The sequence below is a fragment of the Pipistrellus kuhlii genome, unplaced genomic scaffold, assembly GCF_014108245.1.
Source record: "Pipistrellus kuhlii isolate mPipKuh1 unplaced genomic scaffold, mPipKuh1.p scaffold_m20_p_47, whole genome shotgun sequence".
NCBI lineage: Eukaryota > Metazoa > Chordata > Mammalia > Chiroptera > Vespertilionidae > Pipistrellus > Pipistrellus kuhlii.
The window spans coordinates 472,958-499,240 of record NW_023425548.1 but is presented as its reverse complement, the minus strand read 5'-3'; the positions used below and the strand labels follow the sequence as shown (position 1 = coordinate 499,240).

The following is a 26,283-nucleotide window of genomic DNA, read 5'->3' as shown; positions in this document are numbered from 1 at the left end:
TGCTGCCTTAGCCAGAATGGCAGCCCACTCTGAATTGTCCACTACAAAGCGCTGCCTGCTCTTCAGATCCAGTGGGCCTGGCAGTGAGGCTGTGACGTCACCTGTAACTAGGAGAAGTAAAGAGCCTACCAGTGATTCCTAATCGTATGTTTGAAAAGTGAGCTTTATTTTGCAAGGCAATACATTAGTCTGAGGACTTAATCATAATAATTGTGATCATACTAATAATAACAACAACTGTGCTTGCTTAGCCCCCTGCTTTATAAGGCACTTTCCCACACGTCACCGAAGCCAGAAAACCACCTGTCGGAAGGGGGGGCAGTGATTCCCAATAGATACACATATGTGTGTGCATATTTATATTTAATTTTTATTTATTGATTTGAGAGAAACATTGATTTGTTGTTCCACTTATTGATGCACTCATCGGTTGATGCTTGCAAGTGCCCTGACTGGGGATTTAACCTGCAACCTTGCTATATTGGGGTGATGCTCTAACCAACTGGGTTACCTGGCCAGGGCCATTCCTAAACTTTTTTTTTGAAAAAAATTAAGCCGAATGAGGTAAGGGGCTGCATGACATCGCCATGGCCACAACACTCCTGGTGACAGAGCTGGGCCTCAGGAACTTCCTCATCGAAACCTTGTGCCTCTCAATCACCATTAAAGGCTGGTAATCTGTGTTTTTGTCAGCAGGTTATTCCTTCTTCTAGGTTCACATGTATGTATGTATGTATGTATGTGTATGTATGTATGCATTTATCTATTGTTAACCCTTACCCAAGCTTATTTTTTCCGTTGATTTATAGAGAAAAAGGAAGGGAAGGAGGTGGGGGCAGGGAGTGAGAGAGATGTGCCCCGACTGGGCCTGAGGATCGAACTTGAAACCCAGTGCGTGCCCCTGACTGGGAATCGGACCTGAGACCCCTGGGTGCGCTGGCCAACACTCTACCCACTGGGCCACTGGCCAGGGCTTACATGTTATATTTACCACAGTCTCCTTCCCTCCTCTCCTTTGTCCTCCTACCTGCCTGTCTGTGTGTCTGTCCTCTCCCACCTTCTGGGGAAACACTTCCCTGGCCCTGGCTGGTGTCCCGAGGTGACACGGTGTCTCCCTGAGCCGCTGACTCTACTGAACACCACCCAGCCCCCGAGATTCCTCAGCGGGCGGCTTCCTCTCTCTGAGTTTGTCCTGTAGAGAGTCCAGCTCAGAGGCGGTTGCGGGGCAGGGACCCCTCCCTGAAGGGTGGTGTCGCTGTTTCGTGATGGACTTGTGGCCCCACCTTCCCTGCGGGCACGTGCTGGGCTCAGTCTGGCTGAGCCTCCCTCGCTGTCTGAACGCGAGGACACAGGTGGCCTCGGCCCTGGCTGCACCCTGGAGGCCTGGAAGGAGGATATGAAACCGGGGTTACACCATCGGCCCGGCTCAGCTGGCTCTGCGTGCTGCTTAGCTAGTGGTTTGGGGGAGAGAGGGCACACGGGAGGGACATGCCCGCCCCTGGCCTCCAGCCTGGTCCTAGGGCCTCTTCCCTTCCTGTCGTCCTTACCTCCTCCTCCCCTCCCACTTCCATAGCCACATCTCCTCCCATGGCCCCAATACTCTGCCTGTTTCCAGCCCCAGGAAGGCGGGTGGACGGACGGAGAGACGTTGCATTTCTGTCCGTATTCGGATAGCCATGAGTAACGCCCCCTGAGGACGGGCTCACTGAGCCTGTGACCTCCCTGGGGAAACGGATCTGTCTCTGTGCCCCTAACTGCCTCCGAGAGGCGGCGGATGCAGGCAGGGCAGCGGGAAGGAACTGTAAGGCCATGACAGTCTCCACGGGACCACTGCCATTTTGTCTGAGTCACATGCTGGATTCTCAGAGATAGAACATATTTCATTAAACTAGAGACCTGGTGCAGGAATCCATGCACCGGGGGGTCCGGCTGCCTGCTCTGATGGGGGCGATCGTGGGGGAGGGGGCAGGGGACATGGGAGGTTGGCTCGCCAGCCCTGCTCCCAATTGGGGGTTGGAGGGGTGACAGGCGCTGGGCCGGCCGGGGGAAGGGGAGCAGGGAGGGCGCATCAGAGGTTGGGGGTGCTGATTGGGGCCCTGATTGGGCCAGTTGGCTGTCACAGTGCACATCCTAGTGACAGCCCATCCACTAGGACAGGAGAAAGGAGCACTGTCCAGCGAGTCTGCTGTCCTCCCACTCGACCTGTGAGCAACCAGTCACTAAACATTGCTGCCCCAAGCTCCACATGTCCAGGCTGAATTTCCCATCTTCTCCTACAACCCCCTCGCTCCTCTGGCCTATAAGAGCCAGGCCTCACCGGGGGCGGCTGGCAAATGCTTCACCAGACGGGCGCATTGAAAAGCGCCGGCCAGTGAGGCTATGCTGGTTGGGCGTCCTGTGCACAGAGGGTCGCTGGTTCGGTTCTCGTAGGGGGCGGGCAGGAGGCAGTGATTGATGCTTAGTTCTCACATCAATGTTTCTCTCTCCCTCTCCTTTCCTCTCTCTCTCTAGAAAAATCAATAAAAAGATCTTTACAAAAAGCATCCCCGTTTCCGTGGTATGACCCACCAGGCCATGTCCTGCGGGAGGAGGGGGCTGCGGGCTGTCTCAGCAGCTGCTGGCTGCACCCGCCATGCCTTCAGGCTTAAAGCTGTCCGGGCAGGAGGAAGGCTGGGGTTCCCGCCGTCCCAGTCCTGCCTTAGCTCCGACACTCCAGCGCGCTTCCCCAGGCATGAGGGGCTCAGTCTGGGGCTTCTGTTCGGTTTAGGGGTTCAGGGGGGCCAGCCCTGCCCCCTTGTGTATTTGGGGAATCATTGGGAGTCCTCCTGCCTGTCACAACGAGGGGATCACAGCCCACACTATGAAGACAAGCTCCGGGGCGCCCCCTGCTGGGCGGACGGGGCTGGCCACGGTCCCTCAGGAAGGTGGGAGCTCTGCGGTAACTCAGGGCCCGGAGTCCTGCCTTTTACTGAGAAACATGGATGCTTTCTTGTTGGCTCTGAGACATGCTGACTGTGCTAGTGTCTATTCGGGGTCCGCCCTCTGGCTTCTCTGTGCTTGCTGATCGTATTTTTCTCTAATCCAAACTTAATCATTATATGCACATCGAAGACAATATAGAAGAAATTAGCATAAACTCGCCCTGATTTCCATGTCTAGGCATGTTCTGTGGCCATATCTCAGACAAGTGGAATGAATACATCATAAACAGAAACAGAGGAAACTAGAAATGCCCTAACTAGTAGAAAAAATATTAATATCAAAGCAACTCAAGGGGATAAAATAGACACGGAGCATTGCCAGGAATAATCCTCATAGTTGTCTCTCATCTACTAGATCCCTGAATAAAAGAATCCCGCGTCCCAGATACGTCATCTGTTTCTGCCATCTGTTGGGCCAACAGGCAGAGGAGGTCACCTCTATGCAGGAGTTGTTTTCAATGGCCCATTAGCTGTATTTTCCTTTCTCTGCTCAGGGTAATGGTATGAATGTGTCTGTGTTCAACTGATTCCTTGTTGAGCCAACAATTACATTTCTTTTTTTAAAAATTTATTTATTGATTTCAGAAAAAGAGGAAAGGAGAGGGAGAGGGAGAGAGAGACTTTTTGTTTCACTTATTTACGTATTTATTGGTTGATTCTTGTATGTAGTCTGACCTGGGATTGAACCCACAACCTTGGTATGTCAGGATGACTCTAACCAACTGAGCTGTCCAGCCAGGGCAACAATTATATTTCTTTGAAGAAGGAAAATTTATCAACAATGTATAGTATTTTTACCAAAACAAACAAGCAAACAAAAAACAACAACAACCCTAAATATACATATTTTAATAGAAAAATTGAACTCAGATGTGAGTGGTGACTATGGATATCACCATATAAAGGGATGAAGAAGTAAAATACACCCCTATGTTACCCATGACACAGGCATTTAAAATACTTCTGTTGTTGTTTTTGTCACATAGTACGTTTTGTTTTTTTTTTGTAATAACTAGAAGATTTCTAAAATTAGTTTGTTTTACTGAGGTAGATTCTTTTTTAAAAAAAATATATTTTATTGATTTTTTACAGAGAGGAAGGGAGAGAGATAGAGAGTTAGAAACGTCGATGAGAGAGAATCATTGACCAGCCACCTCGTGCACACCCCCTACCAGGGATATGCCTACAACCCATGTACATGCCCTTGCCCGGAATTGAACCCGGGACCTTTCAGTTTGCAGACCAATGCTTTACTGCTGAGCCAAACCGGTTTTGGCTACTGAGGTAATTCTATAAGCATATGCTTACAAATGATTTAGAACATTTAAAACATTTTGAAACTGGGTTTTTAGTTTCTTTATTGCTTAAAATTTCAGTTTATGCAAGATGATGCACAAAATGGTCTAAGTAACTGTTACATTTTTGGTGTGGTGGTAGGAAATTGGAGTAAGAAATGGAGACCTGCACTCTTACTTCTGGCTCTACTACTGATTCCGTATAACTTTGAATACATGGTCTGAGTCTCTCTTTAATTTCATCATCTATATATCAGAATGTAGAGCAGATAGTTCCTAATGCCCCTTCCAACTCTAAAATCCTTTAATTTCGTTCCTTTAAAACTTGTAGATTAGTTCCAATATATGCTTGGCTGAAAAAAATAAGCACAGGTTACTAAAAACATCCATGAGCTAGTGCTGCCCCTGTAGAGGACTGGGATGGGGGTGGTGCCACAAAACTGGAACATTTTGTCATTCTGATTACTATCTTGGGCTGTCCTCTACAAGCCGATTCTTGCAAAACCCAGAGTTTTAAAACATTGTCTAATTTCTAGCTGTCTATTTTTATCTAAAATGAAAATATTAAAACTCTTAAGTTAAATTTAAGAAATGCATGCAGAGGTAGGGTCCTTAGGCCTGGCTGATGATCAGGGCTGATCTGTGGGGCAACCAGTAGAGTGATCGGGGAGGGCACCCACTGAGGCTGGCCAGGGGCCAGGTTGAGAGCGGCTCCTGCATTGAACGTCTGCCCCCTGGTGGTCAGTGCACGTCATAGTGACTGGTCGTTTCACGGGTCATTCTGTCATTTGGTCGATTTGCATATTAGACTTTTATTATATAGGATGACTTTTAGCTACGTTTTTAAAAACAGTTCAAGGAAAGAATTGTTTCTGTAATCACCCAAAAATAAACTTATCTGAGCCTGGGACACCTATAGAAGTAAAAGAAAGCCTCTCAGAGAAACCGCACACTCAGAGAAGACCTCCTCAGAGCCTCACGGCTTCCCAGCCACAATCCTGAACTTGAGGACACGAGGGTAACACGCTATTTTACCCTATTGCTGGCTCTCTGTATTTCCGTTAGCACACAAGGAAAGCACATATCACACATGTGGGAACTGTGCCAAGTCCCAGGATAGTCGAGGCTGATGGGAGCACAGAGGCCTCGTTATCTACATTAGAATAGCCATAGGCCGCTCTGGACATGTGCCTAAACAGGATGTTCACGGACTCTGAGCCTGGGAATCCTAGTCAGGCGATACCAGGAGGGGGTACAGGGACACACGGTACACTGTGCCCTTCAGGAGCCAATGTGATTGATGTCCCTGTTGGCATGAAGCTTCTCTGTCTAAATGGTATAAAGTAGGTAACTGACCAGTCTGGTCGGCTGAGGCAGGAGTGAGAAGAAGTCTGCGGAGAATGGAGAGAGAGCAGCTAGGACGGAGTGTGTGAAGTCTGCTAGAGAGAGCAGCTGGGCGGGAGAGATAGGAGAGGCTGCTGAACTGGAGAGCTCAGATCCTGCTACGACGTGAGGCAGTGAGTCTAGGAGGCAGCGGGTGGCTGCTCAGATAACAGCTGTGGATACAGAAACTGATGCTGCTTTATGAGAAAGATACTAGTATATGTTCACCAGCCTGTATCTCTCTGCCTGCCTGTATGGACTTGGCTGAGAGGACTGTCTTGTCTAATAGCTGTATGGCCACTGGCTTCTGCAATAAAGACTCATACACACCCACAACCTCTCATGGCTTCTCCGTCTAAGAGCCGGCATCCTGGCAGAGGGGACCAGACCCGACACCTGTTACCAGTGAGCGGAGAATAAAGGAGGAACTTGGAGTAAGTTCTCAACAGTGGGCAGGGTTCGAGAAGAACCAGCCCTGGCATAGTCAGATAGGAGAGTTTAGAAGTATACATGCACTCACAGCCACTCAGACCAGCTGAGCTGTGAGGGGCTTTTGCTGCTGGCTCTGACAACACAGAAGCACCGAGCATAGTGGTTTAGGGTGTAGCCTCAGGAGCTGCTGCAAATAATGGTGGTGTGGGCACAGGCTGGACACCTAAATCTCTATTTTCTCATCTGTAAAATGGCAAGTATTACAGTAGTCTATCTCTTTGGGTTGTGATAATTGAATGAATTAACATATGGGAACGTCTTAATGGGAATGGTGTCTATTTTATGGGAAACACTTGTTGTTATATAGGTAGTAAGTCACATTATGTCACCTATATCAGGGTTAGGTTACTCTTTCTTCATACATCTCAGATGCATATCATCTGGCATGGAATGAACTCTTGAGACAAACTTAGCAACTATACATCTCAAAATTTATGATTTCCTATGACTGGCTCCTTTGCTGAGAAGCAGCAGAACTAATAATTACAAGAAAATCAAATGGCATCCATTAGGTTAATTACTGAACGTTTTTAGAATTTGCTATTTACTTTTTGTTTAGATATTACGTGCAGAGCCACTACCATCACCGCAGCCATAGCCCCTGCCCCACCTCCACCACACATACCATTGCATGCGCACCAAGAACTCATCCGGAACAACTGGGAACACGAGGTTAGGACAGTAGCGGCCTGACCAGGTACCAGGTGAAACCATGAGGCTGGGAAGCTCTGTTCTATACTTCCTCTTCCAAGAGCTTTCCTACTTCTCACCCTTTCTCTTTTTCTTCATCACAATTACAAGAGGAAAAGATTCCTTAGCACCCATCTGCTTCTTACTATTACTGCTTTTTAATTTTATTATTGACAATATTATGTAAAGATGTCCACCAGTTACCACCCTCCACCCCCTTTATCCCTCTCTTCCCAGCCCTACCTTGCCCCAGACCTTCACCACACTTTTTTCCCCCCAAGTTTAATCTCCAAGTTTTTTCCTTCCTTCCTTCCTTCCTTCCTTCCTTCCTTCCTTCCTTCCTTCCTTCCTTCCTTCCTTCCTTCCTTCCTCCCTCCCTCCCTCCCTTCCCTTCCCTCCCTCCTTCCCTCCCTCCCTCCTTTCCTCCCTCCCTCCTTTCCTCCCTCCCTCCCTCTCTCTCTCTCTTTCTTTCAATTTCTTTACTGTTGAAATTACATATATCTCCTTTTGCCCTTTCCAAACCCTCTCCCACCTCCCAGCTCAGGCCCGCCCCCCATTGTCTGTGTCCATTGATTATGCTTATATGCATGCACACCCCATACCCACACCACCCATGCTTTCCCTCTGAGGTTTGATGGTCTGTTCCATGCTTCTCTATCTCTGGATCTGGGATGTCAGTTTGTTCCATGCCTCTATGGCTCTGGACCTATTTTGTTGTTATATCCTTTGAAAAATGGTACTGATGGTTATCCCATGATGCAGTTGGGAGAGTTAATATACATTGGAAACAAAATAATTTTTATTTTATGCACTAATTCTTTAGTTTTGTGCTGAAATTACATACTTACTTGCTTTAGCCTTACTGAGGGATAGAGGATACCTTTTTGTCTTCCTAAACACTTAGTGCAATGTCATACACACAGAAATTTTGTCATTCATTCCACAAATGTTGGTTGGGCACTGTTCATGTGCCACTCTCCTGGGTTCTATGTTTACTATCCCAACTTGGCTTGATAAAATTTTGCTAAATTGACCCTCCAATTGTATTTACTATGCATTTAACTTTCAGATAAGACTGAAAAATGCATCTTATTCCCCTTTAGTAGTGCATGGAGGTTTACCTGGACCTAGACTGTGTGATTAAATAGGACAGAAATACATTCTACAGCACATGAGATGGTGCTGGTGACCCTGGTCTCTATTGTCCTACCACATTCCATTGACTACACATGTCCATTGTGGTCTCAAGGATGTGTTTTTTTTGTTTATTTTAAAGTCTGTCTCATTCATTAGTCTGAGAATCCCTGAGAATAGCAGCTATGCATTTTTTACCTTTGCATTTCCCTCTGTCTTCAGAAATAGTTCAGCGATGAATTAATGGGTGCTCAATAAAGTAATTATTGATAAGGGAAAATAGTGGAGAGGAGGGTAAAACTGACACCATTGTAATGAGCTCAGTTATTCATTAAATAACAGAAAAGGAGCAAAGGAAAGGCCAGATAATATGGGCATGCCATTTGTGCCGGGAAGCGTTTGACACTACAGGTCTGTTTGCCCAAGATCCCTGGGGCAGGGACTGGACAAAGAAAGAGGAAGTGCATGCCCAATAATTTCTAAACGATGAAGGGAAGGCGATTATCTGGCAGTCACACGTGGGAGCAGGTCATTGGCCAGAACAGGCTTGGCCACTGCAAGGGTGGGAAATCTGAGATACACAAGCTCCTAAGAAAGGAAGGTCTCTCTCTTGGCCCTCGTGTTGTAGGTGGTGTGCTCCCGTGCATTCGCCCACAGGCCCACAGCCATGTGGACCCCACACAAGAGGCTGACGAACTAAACTTAGTTTGATGCCCTGCTGGACTCAGCTCCAGCACAGAAACACTGGACATGGCTTTGCTTTTAGCTCTGCTGAATCCCCAGCTGCACATTTTCCAGATCTGATAGGAAATGGGACTTTGAAAATCAAGGGAAATAATTCCATGCAAATAAAACTTTCTACCTCATATCATCCTGTGGGTATTTTTTATAGCAGCACCTCCCTTCTCAGTACCAAATTACTATCTTAATCCACTTGGGCTGCTGTTACAAAACTACTGCAGACTGGTGGCCTAAACAACAAACTTCTATTTCTCAAGGTTTGGAGGCTAGTCAGCCCAAGATCAAGGTGCTGGCTTATCCCCCCTCCAAATGCCTGCCTCCAAACACCATCACATTGGGGTAACTAATTCATAAATTTTGGAGGGAATATAAACATTCAGTTTCTAGCAAAGACTTAATCACAAGTCCAAAAATAAAACAGTGTTTTATTATAAGCTACTGTACTAGTGGCCCGGTGCACGAAATTCGTGCACGGGAGGGTGTGCCCCTCAGCCTGGCCTATACCCTCTCCAATCTGGGACCTTTTGGAGGATGTCTGACTGCGGGTTTAGGCCTGATTCCACAACTGGCAGTCAAACATCCCTCTCACAATCCAGGACCAGTGGCTTCTAACTGGTCTGATCGCCCCCAACTGCGCCCACCTTGTAGCCTGATTACCCCTAAATACCAGCATTCTTTCCCCCAACTGCCCCTCCACCGGCCTGTTCGCCCCCAACTATCTCTCCTGCCAGGCTGCTCACCCCCAACTGCATCCCCCCACACTGGCCTGATCACTCCCAACTGCCCCCCATGCCAGCCTCCCAACTGCCCCCACTTCAGGCCTGCTAACTCCCAAATGCCCCACTGCCAGCCTGCTTGCCCCTAACTGCCACCTCTGCTTGCCTGCTCATCCCCAACTGCCCCTCTGCCATCCTGATCACCCCCACTGTCCTCCCTTCCTGGCCTGATCACCCCCAACTGCCTCTGCCTCAGCCCCGCCACCCTGGCTTTGTCCAAAGGACGCCTGGAAGGTCTCCTGGTCTAATTAGCATATTACCCGTTTTTTAGTATAGGTTATATTTATTTAAAAATCAAAAACAATGTGAAGAAAACACACATTTCAGAGAGTACTTTTCAAAATTAATCTGACCTACTTTACACAATAAAAGATCATTAAGAAAGATAGAAATAATATGAACTGGAGTATAAAATATGACATTCTTTCTTAAAGAAAGAGGAATTACGGTAACTGTAAGATACAAGTTAATACCACAAAAACTTACAACAAAAATTTAAAATGTCATATGGTAAAAATAATTTTTTTAGTATTATACAGCAGGTCCTGAAATGGCATATAGTCAAGTAAAAATGAAAAGTTTATATAAATTTTCTGAATATGATTTTATTTTATATAGAAAATGTTAGACATTATTATAAGGAACAATATATATCAATATATATGTGAAAGAGTACAACTGCATTTTCAAATACAAGGTAATTAGTATTTTAGAAAACAGCAGTTTTTCCATTTTTTTAAAAGCTAGCAGTCATGCATAAAAATGAACATTACAAGAAACTGAGTAGACAATTTTTGCCATGAAAAGATGAATATAAAACCTTCTTTTGATGAATATCAGCTTTTGATGTTGTTTGAGTTGGTTCACCTGGCCTGCTCCACGATCTTTTCCACTTGATATTGTTGTAAACAACCCATTTTTCATCGCCAGTTATCAGTCGTTTTAAAAATGGATCATTTTCATTACGTTTCTTTAGCAAATCGCAGCTGCTAATGCGTGCGTTAACTGTGATTCTTTCAGTTCGTGAGGAACCCATGTATCGAGTTTTTGAACATAGCCAAGTTGTTTTAAGTGATTTTCAATGCATGTATGTGATACATGAAGCTTCTCTGCAATCTCACGTGTTGTACTGTGACAGTCCAAATTGATTATTGCTTTGATTAGGGCGTCATCAACTTCAACTGGACGACCAGAGAGTTTTTCATCTTTGAGTGAAAAATCACCAGAACGAAATTTGGCAAACCAATTTTGACACTGCCGTTTTTTTAAGGCTTCGTCACCATAAACAGCACATAACTTTTTATGAGCTTGCGATGCGTTTTTCCCTTTGCGCAAATAAAAAAGCAAAATATGACGAAAATGTTCCTTTTGATTTTTCATTTTTCAACGAATGCCAAACGAAAACTACAAAACAGATCAAAAAACTTTTTTTACTGATTAACAGCTGAATAGCCAACTATCAAATAACAAAATGTGTTTTACATTTGTACTACGTCTGCAAACCTAAAAATTCAACTGAAGCCATATATGTGTGAAACCCGCAATTACTTAGTTGCCGACCCAATAATTAAAAACTTAGGCAGTTTTCTTCTACTTCAATAAGAATTGTGGGTAAAGGCCCTATTATCAGAATAACTAAACCTAAGAGCACTCAGATGATTATTATTATTTATTAATAAGAAGCAGAAGAACACATTCCATTCTATGTACTGGCTGTGTTAGACAGACACACAGTACATGTCAGACAGGCTGCTAAAGTGCAATAAAAGCAAGTGATTTATCACAGTGTAGTCACTGACATAGCATGTTAGTTAATACAAACAAGTACAATTTATACGTTAACTACATTGATCTTATATAGTCTGTATCCTATATAATCTTATCCTATGTAATCTATAGAAAGTTTATTGTTTTATTATCTTTGCATAGATACAAATTTATCTATCACTTAAAAAGCAGCAAAGCAATAGTAAGCAGTGTCAAAATTTATACAAAATTTCTAGATCTTGCTTTTACAAAGTGCTACTCAGACCGTCACATTTTAAAATTTGAAAACAAAACTCTAGCTCCTGTCACTCAAACAGCACATTTTTTATCAGGATCTTCTTGAAAGAAAAAGTTATCTCCTCAGCCTTACAACGAGGGAGACAGAGGTTCACCAGGCAATCTTAGAGGTTTGGCTGCGAATATTTTATATATAAGGCATCTGTGACCAAAAGAGGTAAATGTATTAAATACAATCTTCTGACAAGGGCACTGATGCCTCTAAGTTGCTAAGAGATCCACAGGAGCTGTGGTCACCCTTTTCCCTGATAGTCTGACTTTGTCTTCAGATATAAGGCAGTTCCTGGCTGTCCACGAACAAGGGGACAAGCATGGAAAACATAAAGCTTAAGATAAAAAACGTTTTATTTGATAATAAAATCAAGTTTTCCATTGAAACTTTCATAAATTTTGCAAGATGAGGGAAACATGTGCACAGGGAAAATGTTCCTTGTACAATAACAGCATACTTCTGCCTGCCTTCCTTTTTTCTTTTTTTTTTAAGATGAAGAATATCGTTCTTTTCACCTCCAGTCAAATTTGTCGTTGGTGACCATTACCTATCAATGTGAGAACTCTGGGGCTCATATTCCCCTCTCTTATATTGAAGTGTTGTTCAGCTCATCACATCTACATTACTTGGTTCACGAGCCAAAGCTTTTTCAGGATGAACTCCTAGTACACCATGTAGACAACGAGACAGATTCTCAACTGAAATGCAGTTAGATCGTGTTCTTACCCTCTCAGGCTGCCTGTCAGCGCCAACATGAAATAAAAGTAATCTGCAAAAGCAAATAATTGAGGGTTGACTGTAAGCCCAGTACAACTTTTCTAACTTTTTAAAACCATAATGCTGATTTTCTGTGTTCTTCTATCTTGTTCTTCTATCTTGCTGTGGTGATCTTTCATAATACATGAAGTCCTGAAGTTGGAAAAAGAGAGAGAGAGAGGGAGAGAATTAGGTATAGAAATACATAAATAATTTGGTGTAATGCATAAAATATTATCCTTTATACTTTACCTGGAAATCCTCCCAGACCAGTTAAGAAGTCTGATAAATCTTTATAAAGAGGACTTAATATAAAGAGCAACAATTACATAGTTGAACCTGTTGGTAGCCAATATGTACTCCATTTGGGATACTAATTAAATTTTTATTGTTAAAGGAAGAAAAACTTAGTAATCAATATTAAATATATTGATTATATATACTAAATATACCAACTGCAATATATTAGTGAGATTTTTGGTAAATATTATTAATTTTATTTTTATGCTTATAACTATTAACCACTAATTAGTCAGAAATACAGCAAGGGGACGGCACCTAATAAATCTAAGGATAGTGTAACACCTAGCAGTTCACTGGCAGAGACAGTGAGGCAGAGGATAGGGACATCAGCTTTGAAGCTATTTTATTTCATTAAGAAGTCACAGGATAGGCTTTAAAAAACATCTATTTATAATAATAAAAGCATCCTTCCGGACAACTGCCGGACGAAGTTGGGGCTGTGAGGGGAGCCCGGGTTCCGGGTGCCGAGGGGAGCTGGCACTGGCAGCCGGGGGAAGGAAGGCCTAGTCTTGCATGAATTTCACGCATCCGAATACATATATTGATTTCAGTGAGGGAGGGAGAGGGAGAGAGATAGAAATACCAATGATGAGAGAGAATCACCGATTAGCTGCCTCCTGCACACCCCATACTAGGGATCGAGCCTGCAACCTGGGCATGTGCCCTTGGCCAGAATTGAACCTGGGACCCTTTAGTCCCCAGGCGGACACTCGATCCACCGAGCCACACCAGCCAGGCCAGGCAGGCTGTTCTGAGTAGTAAAGGTAATCAATGACCTGCCATGATGATCCCATTGGATGCCAAATGCCTTCCAAGCACTCTCTCGCCCCTTTATTCCTATGATAACGGACATTTACAACCTTGAAAATATAAGTATTTTTGTCTCTAGTTGACAGACGAGGAGGCTGAGGCTTGCCAGTGCTGAACACTTTACAAATCATGTAACTAGTAAGTGGTAGGGACAGAACTTGGTCTAATTGCAAAGCTATTGCCTTTCTGCTACCTGCTTCTTATCAGGAAGAATAATTCTCTCAAGGCAACTCGAAAGCAAAAGGCTTACGATGAGGAAGCAAGCTCCGAAGATCATGGCCTTCATCCTCACGTCCAGGTCCAGCGGGAAGTGGACGTCGTAGTGGTCTGCCTGGCCCATGGCCGACATCAGGCCGTGCCACTTCCGGACGACGCTGCCGGCGCTGGAGACGCCGTCGATGCCTCTGACCTAGGGGATGAGAATGGGACTCTGGTAACCAACACTGTACACCTCACACTGCTCAGGCCAGCGCCCGCCCTCCTCCTCCAACGAGATGAGGGAGGCATGACCTGGGCTGGCTTTGAAGTTCTCCTCCATGGCACAGAGGGTGGGAATGGGGGATTAGAAGGGAATTTCTCTTAGTCTAGGGAAACGTGAGGCATGGTTCTGTGCACTTCACAAGCTCCATACAATCCCTCAAACTTCTGTTTGCCACACAAACCCACCTTCTTAAGTTATGCCAGGGCCCAAGGGACTCCAGCCTCTATAAGGGGAACGCTTATAGAGGGAGGACAGCCAGACACTGGCTTCCGGTGATCAGAATGACCCCACATTCCTGACCTGAAACCTGGCTTATCTGTGTTTCTATTTCTCCACAAGGCCTTTTAAAAATAAGCACTGCTCGGTGACATGGTAAGATAAACTGATCCTGGGCGATACTAGAAAGAGCAATTTTAGAGGAGGAGCTTCGCTGACTTACAAGGCATTCGGAAAGAATTCCAAGAAGCTCAGGAAACATTTCTAGGCACCTCCTTTGTCAGATTCATAGGATTATAAGCAATCGTTTTGTATCCATAGAGATCAAAGGGAAAATAAAGGGTTTTTCCTTTTCCTGAGAAAATGTTGTCGCTGAGTTTCATCTATGTGACCAGCATGGTCCTGTCTCCTGAGACACAGACTTCTATTCTGCAAATAAGCAACGTGCACAGCCGTGGGCCACAGGGTGTGCGAGGAGGTGGCACTCTCATTCCTCAGGACATACTTTCTGATCCTGGAAATCTTCGGCAAGAAACAGTTAAATACAACCAAGAATAAAACAGATTTATGTCAGGCTACTTACTCTCAGGACTGCTTTCTCAAAACCCCCCCCCCTACCTTTTACTACATTTAAAAAAAAATTTATTATTATTTTTTATTGATTTTTTACAGAGAGGAGGAGAGAGGGATAGAGAGCTAGAAACGTCGATGAGAAACATTGATCAGCTGCCTCCTGCTCACCCCCTACTGGGGATGTGCCCGCAACCAAGGTACATGCCCTTGACCGGAATCAAACCTGGGACCTTTCAGTCCGCAGACCGAGGCTCTGCCACTGAGCCAAACCGGTTTCGGCAGGACTCATGTTTTAATGGTTTCACTTATCTTTACAAAACACTAAAATAACTTTTAAAAAGTCTTACATTTTAGAAAACATTAAGCAACCCATTAACAATAATCTGAAAGTCACATAATGTCAACCAGTTAACTCCTCACACTAAGTACTGATTCACAGGAAAAACGATCTAAACCAAATCGTTCTTCAACCTGTCAGTACGCAGGAAAACGGAAGAAACATTCTTTGCATTTGTTTACCTGAAACACAGAGTCCGAGCCACAGCCACAGGTGGAGCAGGGCCCGCGGATGCTCAGCACTTTTTCCTTCTTCTCGTTCTGGATGCTGTACGCCACCTGGCACATGTTCCAGTGGTCCCTGACGAAGCCCAAGGTGCGGCCGGGTGGACACTGCACCTCCAGCTGCAAGTGAAGCCGGCAGAGGGAGGGAGTTACACACACACACACACACACACACACACACACACACACACACACCGATGTGCCCTTAATCCCTGTGGGGACTGGGAATTTTCACTCCGAAACTGGCTTCCTCTTTACCTGGCTGTTTCTCAGGCTTGTATTTCAATGAACAGCCTTGAGAATCGGGGTCATGTTCCCCCTGAGACAAAGTTACTGACTGTAATGGCGAGTTCTCCCAGCTCGGTGTCCTCCGCTGTGCACCCAGCGTCTCTCTGGGCTGCTCCGAGTCAACTGTAGACTCGGGGACAAGGGGACCTGCATAGACACACTAACACTCATGCTGCTGTATGTGCTTCTACAAAGACCATGTGTTTTATCCAGGTGTCTTACATGTCATGGCAGAATACACAGAAACAGTAACAAACCAGCTTCTTAGCTTTTCATGTCAGACATAACAATGATACAAGAAAACAAGCCAGAAAAGAAGCATTCTGGACACTGTGCTGGGGAAGCAACAGAATGTGGTATGTGGATATAAACCCAGTTTAAAGAGTCTTAAATGTTGTCCAATACTCTCTTCCAGCTAATTATCTTCACAGTATTCCTTTGGGAAGAACCAAGATCTTCATATTTAATAATATCAAGATTCACAAAATTAAATTATCTGTTAAAAGACCAGAGGAAACATTCTGGTGGTTTTCCTGGTGTTTTATATACTTTCCTGCATCTCATCACAGAGCAAGACTACACACCTTCATGAATTGTCAAATTAAATATTGTTGTTCATATATATAAAATCACACACATATACAAACATACAAATGTGGCAGCTTCCTGGGAGTGAGCTCTCATATAAGTTTAGTCTTGAGATAAAAAAATTGTATATAAATAAATTAATTTCATAAGAATCCATATCATTCGACCATAAAAAGGAATGAACTATTGGTACATGTCACAACTTGTATGAACCTCAATGTAAATTATGTTGAAAAAAGCCAGTCCTAAAAGGTTCCATACTGTATGAATCTATTTCTATGACGTTCTTCAAGTGACAGTTATGCAAATGGATGGAGAACAGATTGGTGGTGCTAGGGTTAGAAATGAAGAGAAGGAGGTAGTGTGGTTATGAAGAGTTTTTATGGCAATAAACTTCGTATTTGAATTGTGGTGGTGGATGCAGGAATCTACATAGCTGATAAAACACACACACACACACTCAAACTGGAGAAATGAGAAGAAGTGTAGATAATGCTGCGGGACAAAAATCCCACACGCCGGACTAAGGCTGTAATACTGATTGTTTTTGCTCCATCCTGGGTAACTACAGTCTTGAAAGGCTGCCCCTATAGGCTTTGATTTACAAAGCCCAACTCACAAATACACACACAGAAAAAACACCACACACACAAAAAAACAACACAATGCTTACTAAACAGAAGCAGTTTGCCCACTTGTAGCTCGCCCGTGATCTGGTCATTACCAGGTTGGTCGTTACGCTTCATGGTGTAACATATAGGACCAGCGATATGTTTACATTTAGCATACCTTTATCTGGAACATTTAGGTAAATGTGTGACTCCTGTTTGAGGTGACAGGTAAACTTCTAATTCAGTAGACATAGCTCATAGAATTGTGGTCGCTGAATAAATAATTTTGCGTGACCCACCCATTAGCACCTAAGAGCATAAATCCATAGAAAAAGCCCTTGGCTATTTGCCTGAGGTGAGGCAATTTGGCTTGCTCCCTTCTCACTGTACTGCTGCATTCTGACTGGCAGGGCCAGTGACTCCCCCGCCCCGGTGCAGTTTTGGAAAGAGCACAGCGATGAGTGAATAGCTGGATCAGAAAGAAATAACGGATCAGACTTCCATTCTCTAACCTCTTGCCTGGTGGAGGGACAACAGAAGCAACAGCAGGTGCATCGGAAGGGTCTCTGCATTGTCATGACTTCCCGGCCCATGGAGTCCGTGACCCGGAGGACAAAGGGCCTTAGTGTCCGGTAAGCATTCCTGGTGAAGTCATCTGTGTCTTCAGTTACAAAGTACACCATCTGGCCCAGGTTGTTTTTAACATCGTATTTGTTATTAATTTCAAAACGTGTTATCACTGAAAAATAAAATGAGGAAACTGTCTTACATTAGAAATAGTTAAAGTGGGTCTCAAAAGGGGAAATAAGAGATATAAACCTCCAATTATTAAAAACAAAAAAAGTTATAGGGATGTAACCTACAGTATAGGAAATAGTCAATAATATCCTGATAGCTTTGTAGGGTGACAGATGATAACTAGATTTATTCTGGTGATCACATTATAAGAAATATAAATGTGAAATCACTATGTTGTATAACTAGAACTAATATAATATTACATGTCAACTATACTTTAATAAAATATAAGTCCTTTTAGGGGCTTAAAGCAGAATAGCTTTGATAAAATTTCAGGTAAAATATGTATAATTGATTAGAATGTTAAAATAACTTGTAAACTTTGTAAGTATTTTAGTAATTTTAAAAATTTGAAACACTTATTTTAAGAAGTTCAGTGTAAAATGATGTTTAAACCTTTTCCATATGAGCAAAGATTGAAACAATATTCCTAGAGTACTTGAATTCAGAAAATAATTAACAACCATATAAGTGAGTAAGACACAGGGCTAGAACTCAGCAGATTTGCAGCTCTGCCTCTGACTAGCTAACTATGAGGCCCCTGACTGACTGACTTAGATTCTGGCTCCTTCTTTTTCTCATCCATGAGAAGTTAACATGGAGGAGCTTGGGTGGGTAATGGTAGGGCAGTTGTTCAGATAAAATGTAAACCTTTGCAAAGTCTAAAACTTAAATGCTATCTATAAATCTATAAAATTATCTAATACTTCTATTACACTAAAATGTGATCAATATAAAAAAAAGGAAATAGACATTAGATAATGGGCATTTCGACCTGGTTCAAATACTGCCAATCACTACCGAATTAATGATACATACATTCCAGAGGTTCAAAATGCTGAAAAACATGTATGTTGTCCAACTGTTGGGATAAAAAAAGCAATTAGAAGAACTAGAAATAACAGAATTAAATCAAATCAGCATTAGAAATTAAACTGTTAAATATTAAAATAGATCTATTGATACCAAAATATATTTTTGAAATAGAATGGAATAAAAAACATTTTGACCAAGTGGAATCAGCTTATGTACACCGCACCAGGTGGTTACTAGAGCTGCGGAGATAGGAAAAGCACTTTTCTCCAGTTCTCCCATGAGACTGGTGCACTTGTCTAGAGTATCGGAAAGCCACCGCCCACCAGTGACAGCATTAGCAGCAGCTGAGCTGACCCAGGCTGTCCCAGCTCAGTTCCTCTCTGGTCTCTCCAGCACACCACTCAGATGAGAGGCGGCAGGAGCGTCAGGACCTTCGGACAAGGACCAGCCGCAGAGAAAGACAGTTTCTCAGTGGCTTGGGAAGAGTGAACCAGGGTGGACTCCGCTCCACACAGGAGTGTCCAATTTTATAACATCTCCCAGGTACTTCTGGGAGGTTACCGTGCTGATTCCCACTTACTTGAGCTGTTAAACGCTAAGACCGTTCCTGGGCGCACACGTTGATTCTGGGAGGTCTGAGAGGGCAGGTGGACGTGAATGGACAGGAGGAGGGCAAAGGAGAGGAGACTTTTTGGGATGGGATCTCTTCAAACAGGAGGTTGGGAATGCAATTACAAATAAATGTCTAATTTCACTCAGGGATCTCTCTAAAGAGACACAGTTACATGGCGCATTCTCAGTCATACTTGAGGACATGCTAGCAGAAGAGAAAAAACTCCCTGAGGACAGACTGATTATATCTGTACAGTTTTAGATAATATAGATAATTAGACCATTCCAAATCCCTGAGTCCAGAATACTGCCTGAAATGCTACATTTCACCGAATACTTGTTGAATACATTAACTAATGAAAAATACACAAATGTGATTAATAAACAAAATGATAACTTGACATTAGTGTTTTGTGGTGATTGTTTATAGGAGGGTACAAAGCAGTGGTTCCCAGCCTTTATTTAAGCTTCTCTGAAGTCCCGATGCCCCCTGGGGAAGTATAATTCTTATATTTCAAAAAGTGAGCTCCTATCCATGGGGAGGAAGCCTAAAAGGCCATTCACTTGGTCTAAACAAGCTTCCAAAGAACCTGGCATCCATGAAAGAGAAAAATAAAACAAAAGGACAGCTGAAGTATTAAGGAAGAAATCACTAAGAAATTGTTAAAAAATTAATAATATGAAGTGATAGGAAAAATTACCAAATAAAGTTTCAAAACAGGAGAACTGAAATGTATAAATGTCACAATATATATTTATATATTGTATATGAGGCCCCTAGAACCATAAATATGAAAAATTCACTATTAATTCATTCTCAAATTGCCCCCCTTAAAAACCCAACTGCTCCCCTGTGGGGCGTGTCCCCACGTTGGGAACCACTGGTAGAGAGAGAACACAATCCTTCCTTCATTCAGAACTTTTCTTGTATGAAAACAAAATCAGGTGAGGGGCTTAAACGTGTTTTAAAAATATCTAAAGTGGCCACAAGGCAGGTGATGGCCCCTTTAAAAATCTAGAAAGTTGCCCTAGGTTTGGCTCAGTGGATAGAGCATCAGCCTGCAGGGTCCCACGTTCGATTCCGGTGAAGGGCACACCAGTAGGGGGTGTGCAGGAGGCAGCTGATCAATGTTTCTCTCTCATTGGTGTTTTTTAACTCTCTATCCCTCTCCCTTCCTCTCCGTAAAAACAACAACAAAAAAACTAGAAAGTTAAAATCTAGGATTAAATAAAAATATTCACTCTGTGATAAAAGCATCCACTGTTGAACAAAATTTTCTGAGGACAGGGCATCCATTAATGAGGAAGAAGGGTGCCCAGTAAGAGAGTATGGCTGTTAAGAAACAGCTCTCTAACAAACAGGCGGAGTCATGGTCTACGCCATACTCTAGGAATAACACAATCCTGCTACTTTAAATGCCACAATCTCGATAGTCCTGAGAAAGATTCATGTGAGATGGCAGAAAGGGTAGGATAAATAAAATGATAAAGAAGATGATGGGACAAACACAATACAAACAAACAAACAAACAGGAAGATGAAGGGCCCTGTGTCTTCTGCTCACATACAAGGCATTTGACCTAATAAACCCACAGCTGCCATCGATTGGGTGCGCCCCGTGTGCCAAACATTAGGCATATTGCAAACCCAGTCAAGGGGGGAGCAGAGCTAGAATTAAACTCCAGGTTTGTCTGGCTCCAAACCTGTTTTGTGTCTTTCTCTTTTTACTCAAAATATTCCTGGAAGGAAAAACAGAACTCATCAAATATGTTATATAACATTAGTCAGAGTAATAGAAGAAAAAGTTTTTTTTAATTTAAAGTCTTCCTTGTTTAAAGTATTATATGAGTCTCCTTCCCCCCACCCCCCATTGACCTCTCCCCGGCCACTCCCACACCCAGCCCAAGCCCTCACCCCTTACTGTCTGTGTCCATTGGTCATGCTCAGATGCATGCATACAAGTCCTTTGGTTGATCTTTTACCCCCTCAACCCCCACCTTCCCTCATAGGTTGGACAGTCTGTTTGATGCTTCTATGTCTCTGGTTCCATTTTTGTTCATCAGTTTATGTTGTTTAGTATATTCCACAAATGAGTGAGATCATGTGATATTTATCTTTCTCTGACTGGCTTATTTTGCTTAGCATAATGCTCTCAAATTCCATCCATGCTGCTGCAAATGGTAAGAATTCCTTCTTTTTCAGAGCAGTGTAGTATTCCATTGTGTAGATGTACCACAGTTTTCTAATCACAGTTGATAGGCACTTAGGCTGGAGAAACTGTTTTATTTTGTTTTTATATATATTTAAGTGAACAATATTGAAGCTATACATTTTCAAAAGAGAAATGACTCCAAATCTATGATTTCCAAGGACAATTTGAGTTCATTATCTTGTATAAGAAAAGACTTTCCAAAATTGAGTAACTTATACACATTTTATAAGCTTCTAAAACAATACAGAGGTAGTTTAATCTATCACTTTACCTGAATGACTGGCTTTGCATTTTATCATTTTTTTGCCAAAACAACAATTTAATAAAAATTTTGGCTCATGTAAAATCCAAATTTTCCCGATTCAACTCTACTGACTTGCAAGAATCAATAATATTACATTGTAGCCATGGTTTCAATGCAGAGGCTTATCAAGGTCTTTCTCATTGTACAAAATTGAAAAGAAAACATATCAGCTTAAAGGAGTATTTGGATGACTATATGGGAAGACAAGTATTGAATAGGCAATTTCCTTATTTGTAATGCATTTCAACACTTCCTTTTTCTAAAAGTGAAACACAACTCAGTTGTTTCGAAGGGACTTCCAAAACTAGCTTCATCTTATTTTCATTAAGCAATCCTTTTTAGTTTCTGACATGGCTTTTGAAACATAACATTGAGTACAGCAATCTGGCAAAGTGCCATTTCTGATCTGGACATCCGGGTAGCTCGGAATGTCTGCATAAAGGGAATCAGAGTCACTCTGCTTGGAGAAGCGGGTCTTTGGAATCTGGCCGGAAGCCGTATCTTTGGAAGGTCCCCTACTTTTATTCACATTGCACGTTTTTTGGCGGAAGAGGCGTGGAGGAGGAAAGCTATGGGTGGTGAGAAAAGCTGTGGGCTAAGGCACTCAGTAACTCATTCACTGTCTACTGTTTTGTTCTTTTTTACTAGTATGTTGCTTTCCTTCATGTGAACTCTGCTTCTTTGCAAATGACACCCCGATTAGGATCTTGGTTAGTTTTTATTATATTCATATTCCTATATTTTAAACTGCCTCTGACAGGGCATCATGAGTGTCTTAAAATTCAACATATATCCTTCAGAAAAACCATACTTATCCCACCAAAAACACGCTTACACTCTCTGACCTCCTTTGACATTTCCGAAATTAGTACCATCGCTCTTAGTCTCACAAATTAGATATCTACAGGAATATAAAGTCACCAGCCTGTTACTTTGCCCACTCAGATTTAGTCTTTTGTGTGGTCTTGAATCCCCAGTCGCCCTTCATTAGGAGATACAAACTGGATGTGTGAGAAGTACCTGGGTTAGGCATTCCAGACCAGGAGGGCAGTCGGGCATGGGAGTCGGCCCTGGCATCCATATTACTGGAGCAGACTGACTGGAGACTGGATATCTACCAGGCTGGTACTGGATAGGATGGGTACTACTGGGCGGCTGGCCGAACGGGAAGGCACCGGGCTGCTGCGGACCATAATATCCCATGGGCATGCCTCCTGGGTAGCCTGCCGGCGGAGGAACGTACGCTCCAGGGGGCCCTGTGTTAAAAAACAGATGAAAGTATTACATACCATCAACACTGCAATATACTGGAAGTTAGCATGACTCTTTACATGAAGATGTTATGGGTCACATAACACCCACTTAGAAACAAGAAGATTTTCTAGCTTCCGAGTGTGTACTGTTGTACCAACACTGTTCTAACGGTATTGCATATCAATGTACTTACTAGCAGTCCTCTTAAATTTTATGATATAACTAAAGGCCCGGTGCATGAAATGTGTGCATAGGGGAGGGGGGGCGCTTGGGTGGAGGGGTGGTGGTGGTGTCCCTCAGCCCAGCCTGCACTCTCTCCAATCTGGGATCCCTCTCACAATCCAGGACTGCTGGCTCCCAACTGCTCGCCTGCCTGCCTTCCTGATTGCCCCTAACCGCTTCTGCCTGCCAGCCTGATCAGCCAGTCTGATTGATTTCTAACTGCTCTCCTGCCAGCCTGTTTTCCCCCAACTTCCGACTTCCCTCCTTTGCCAGCTTGGTCACCTCTAACTGTCCTCCCCTGTAGAGTTGACCACCCCCAACTGGCCTCCCTTGCAGGCCTAGTGGGCTATTTCTTTGTCTCCCCATGGTCTCTCTTTTCAGGATGTCTGGTTATGTAGCTTTCTCCTTTCCGTGGGTGAGTGAAGAACTCCCTTGAATCCACGTATTTGCACCGATTGGGACATCCCAGCTGTTCGGGGGTCTCCACTGCTGTGGGCTTTTCAGGCCTCAGAGAAGATCCTCTTTTCTTTGTAAGGTGGAGCAGTTTTCCCTCTGAGCCCGGAGCTCCGGGAGAGGTCTCCGCCTCAGTGCCGGCTGCTTGGTCAGGAAATCCTGTCCAGCAGACCTCTACCTTCTCTTAGAGTTCTGCTACCTCTTAGCTTGCCAACTAACCCTTCCCGAGCAACTCTCAGGCGCTCCTTCTGTCTGCTCTGGGACTAGGCTCAGAACACGTCCATCTGTTCAGCCGCCATTTTGTCTCTCACCTTATTCCTGATTTTAATATTTATGTATTATTTTCTTGGTCAGTTTGGCTTAAGTTTTTCAATGTTGTTGATCTCTTCAAATAACCAATTTTTGGTTTTGTTGAGTTTGTCTCTTCTTTTTCCCCCTCTATTTCATTGACTTCTGCTCAAATGTTTAAGATTTCCTCCTACTTAATTTGGATTTAGTTTATTTCTAAGGTGGAAAATTGGATTACTTGAGAATTGTTATTTTTTTTAGATGTTTATAGCTATAAATTTCCTTCTAGTTACTGTTTTAGCTGAATCCCATAAACTTTGGTATATTGTGTTTTTGTTTTTACATCTCAAAGTTTTTTCTAATTTCTCTTGTGGTATCTTTTTGCTCCTTTGGTTATTTAGGATTGTGCTATTTTCCTGATATTTGTGATTTGGGGGGATAGATGAACAAGGTGAAGGAATTAAGAAGTACAAATTGGTAGTTAAAGAATATTCATGGGGATGTAAAGTACAGCATTGGGAATATCCTATATAATCCCATATAATAAAAGACTAATATGATAAGTGTCTGGTCGTCCATTCAACCAATCAAAGTGTAATATGCTAATGATATGCTAAACCGCTCACTATGACATGCACTGACCAGAAGGGAGCAGAGAGTCGACTGGTTCACCAGTCGCTATGATGTGCACTGACCACCAGGGGGCAGACGCTCCAACTGGTAGGTTAGCTTGCTGATGGTGTCTAGCCAATCGTGACTGAGCAAGACAGGCTAGACATGCCCTGGAGCCCTCTGAGGTCCCTCCTTGGCTGGCCAACCCCCTGCATCCTTATCCAGCCCTGATGGTGCACCAGTAGGGTCCCTCAGCCTCGCTTGTGCCCTCTCACAGTCCAGGACACCACAGGGAATGTTGGAGAGCCAGTTTTGGCCCGATGACAGAACGACCAGCCACTGTGATGCTCTCTGACCACCAGGGAGCGCTGTTCAGCCAGGAGCTGGGCTCACGGCTGGTGTGGGTCCCATGGCTCTGTGTGGCATGGAGGATGCTGATCCTGGCATCTCCACTGCCTTGTGGGGAGGAGGCGGGCTGCGGCAGTGGAGGGCAGATGTGGGCAATCAGGTCGGCAGGGGAGGGAGGGCAGTTGTGGGTGATCAGGCCAGCAGTGGAGGGCAGTTGCTAACGATCAGGCTGGCAGGCGAGCGGTTAGGAGGCGATTAGGTGGGCAGGCAGAAGTGGTTAGGGGCAATCAGGCAGCAGGCAGGCAGGCAGGCGGTTAGGAGCCAGCGGCCAGAGGTCCTGGATTGTGAAAGGGATGTCCGGACCTCTGGTAGTTACTAATATCGTTTTGTATACTGATATTTACTAAGGCAGTAGATATAAAGTGTTCTCAGCATAAAAAAGTTAAAATGTAACTGTGAAAAAAAGTCCTACCAATATCAGTGTGAGAAATACTGCCTTGTGGGATTTGTGCTGTTTGTTGTTTTTAATATTATCCTTTTTTTGTTGCAAGAAATTATGTCATTTTCACTTTAAATAGACCACATAAAACTAAGGTTTCTTTATTAAGTATTATTTCAAACATACATGGAACAACGTAATTTTGGGAAAGAATACATATCTGATACTATAATGCAAATGGAAATTTTGTAATTGAATTAAGTTAAATATTTTAAGTATTGTATTCAAGTTTCTTAATGTAAATCACAGGGACTAATCTGTATTACCATAAGAAAGTACACAGTTCAGCCACTAAGGGGTGGTCACAGAAAACTTACTATTTCATAACAAAATTCATTAGTTGTATGCTCTGCATCATAATATATTTCAACTTATCTAGTCATTTTATTAGAAGGATGTCTCCTACACTCTTGTCAATTTTTTGATATACCGAAGAATAAACACTTTCCTAGATGACCAGAATATGATTGATAATCAGTGTCTACATCTTAGGAATGGTGAAACGTCTGTTCTAGTGGAATCTATATGCTAGGATAGTGATTGGTGAAAATAAGATTGATTATGTAGATCAACAGTGAAATAAAACTACAGAGGAATGATGAAATACAGTAAGATTATAATTTCAGATTGTCAGAACCACAGGTTCAGCAGGGGAAAGCAGGGTCAGAGCCACATAACATGCACACACATGAGGAAAATGGAAAAAGAAAGCCCTGCTGCTTCTAGAAAACACTGCAGGGCGAAGGAAACCTGAGCTCCAAAGAACACACATCGAGGGTCAAAACAACTTCTCTGCCACTATCCTGTGGGCACTGAGGTTTCTTCTAACCTTTCACAGCTTAACTCAATGGTCTCCACCTCTAAAATATACACAAATATATTTTCAATAAATATTGCTATAATCTTGCCTATCATTTTCTAAATCATTAAAATGAATCTCTCTATATAAAAGTCTAGTGGTCGTTATGGCAGGATGACCAGAACAACGGGAACAACCAGAGTGACTGGTTGCTATGATGTGCACTGACCACTAGGGAGCAGATGCTCAACACATGAGTTGCCCCCCCCTGGTGGTCAGTGCGCTCCCACAGTGGGAGCAGCACTCAGCCAGAAGCCAGCTCAGGGCTGGC

General features: G+C 43.4%; 1 protein-coding gene across 1 annotated transcript in view; it reads right to left on the bottom strand.

The window, feature by feature from the left end:
* Window positions 1–11,168: 11,168 nt before the first annotated feature.
* The window catches only part of LOC118704760 (phospholipid scramblase 4), a 29,813-nt gene continuing 14,698 nt past the window's right edge, over window positions 11,169–26,283 (bottom strand). The window contains exons 4-9 of the mRNA XM_036412646.2: window positions 22,498–22,733; window positions 18,353–18,395; window positions 17,248–17,474; window positions 15,207–15,368; window positions 13,668–13,826; window positions 11,169–12,457 (exon numbers count right to left, since the gene is read on the bottom strand). Coding sequence (XP_036268539.1) covers window positions 12,407–12,457; window positions 13,668–13,826; window positions 15,207–15,368; window positions 17,248–17,474; window positions 18,353–18,395; window positions 22,498–22,733 — 878 coding nt within the window. The 3' untranslated portion in view covers window positions 11,169–12,406. The remainder of the gene's footprint in view (window positions 12,458–13,667; window positions 13,827–15,206; window positions 15,369–17,247; window positions 17,475–18,352; window positions 18,396–22,497; window positions 22,734–26,283) is intronic.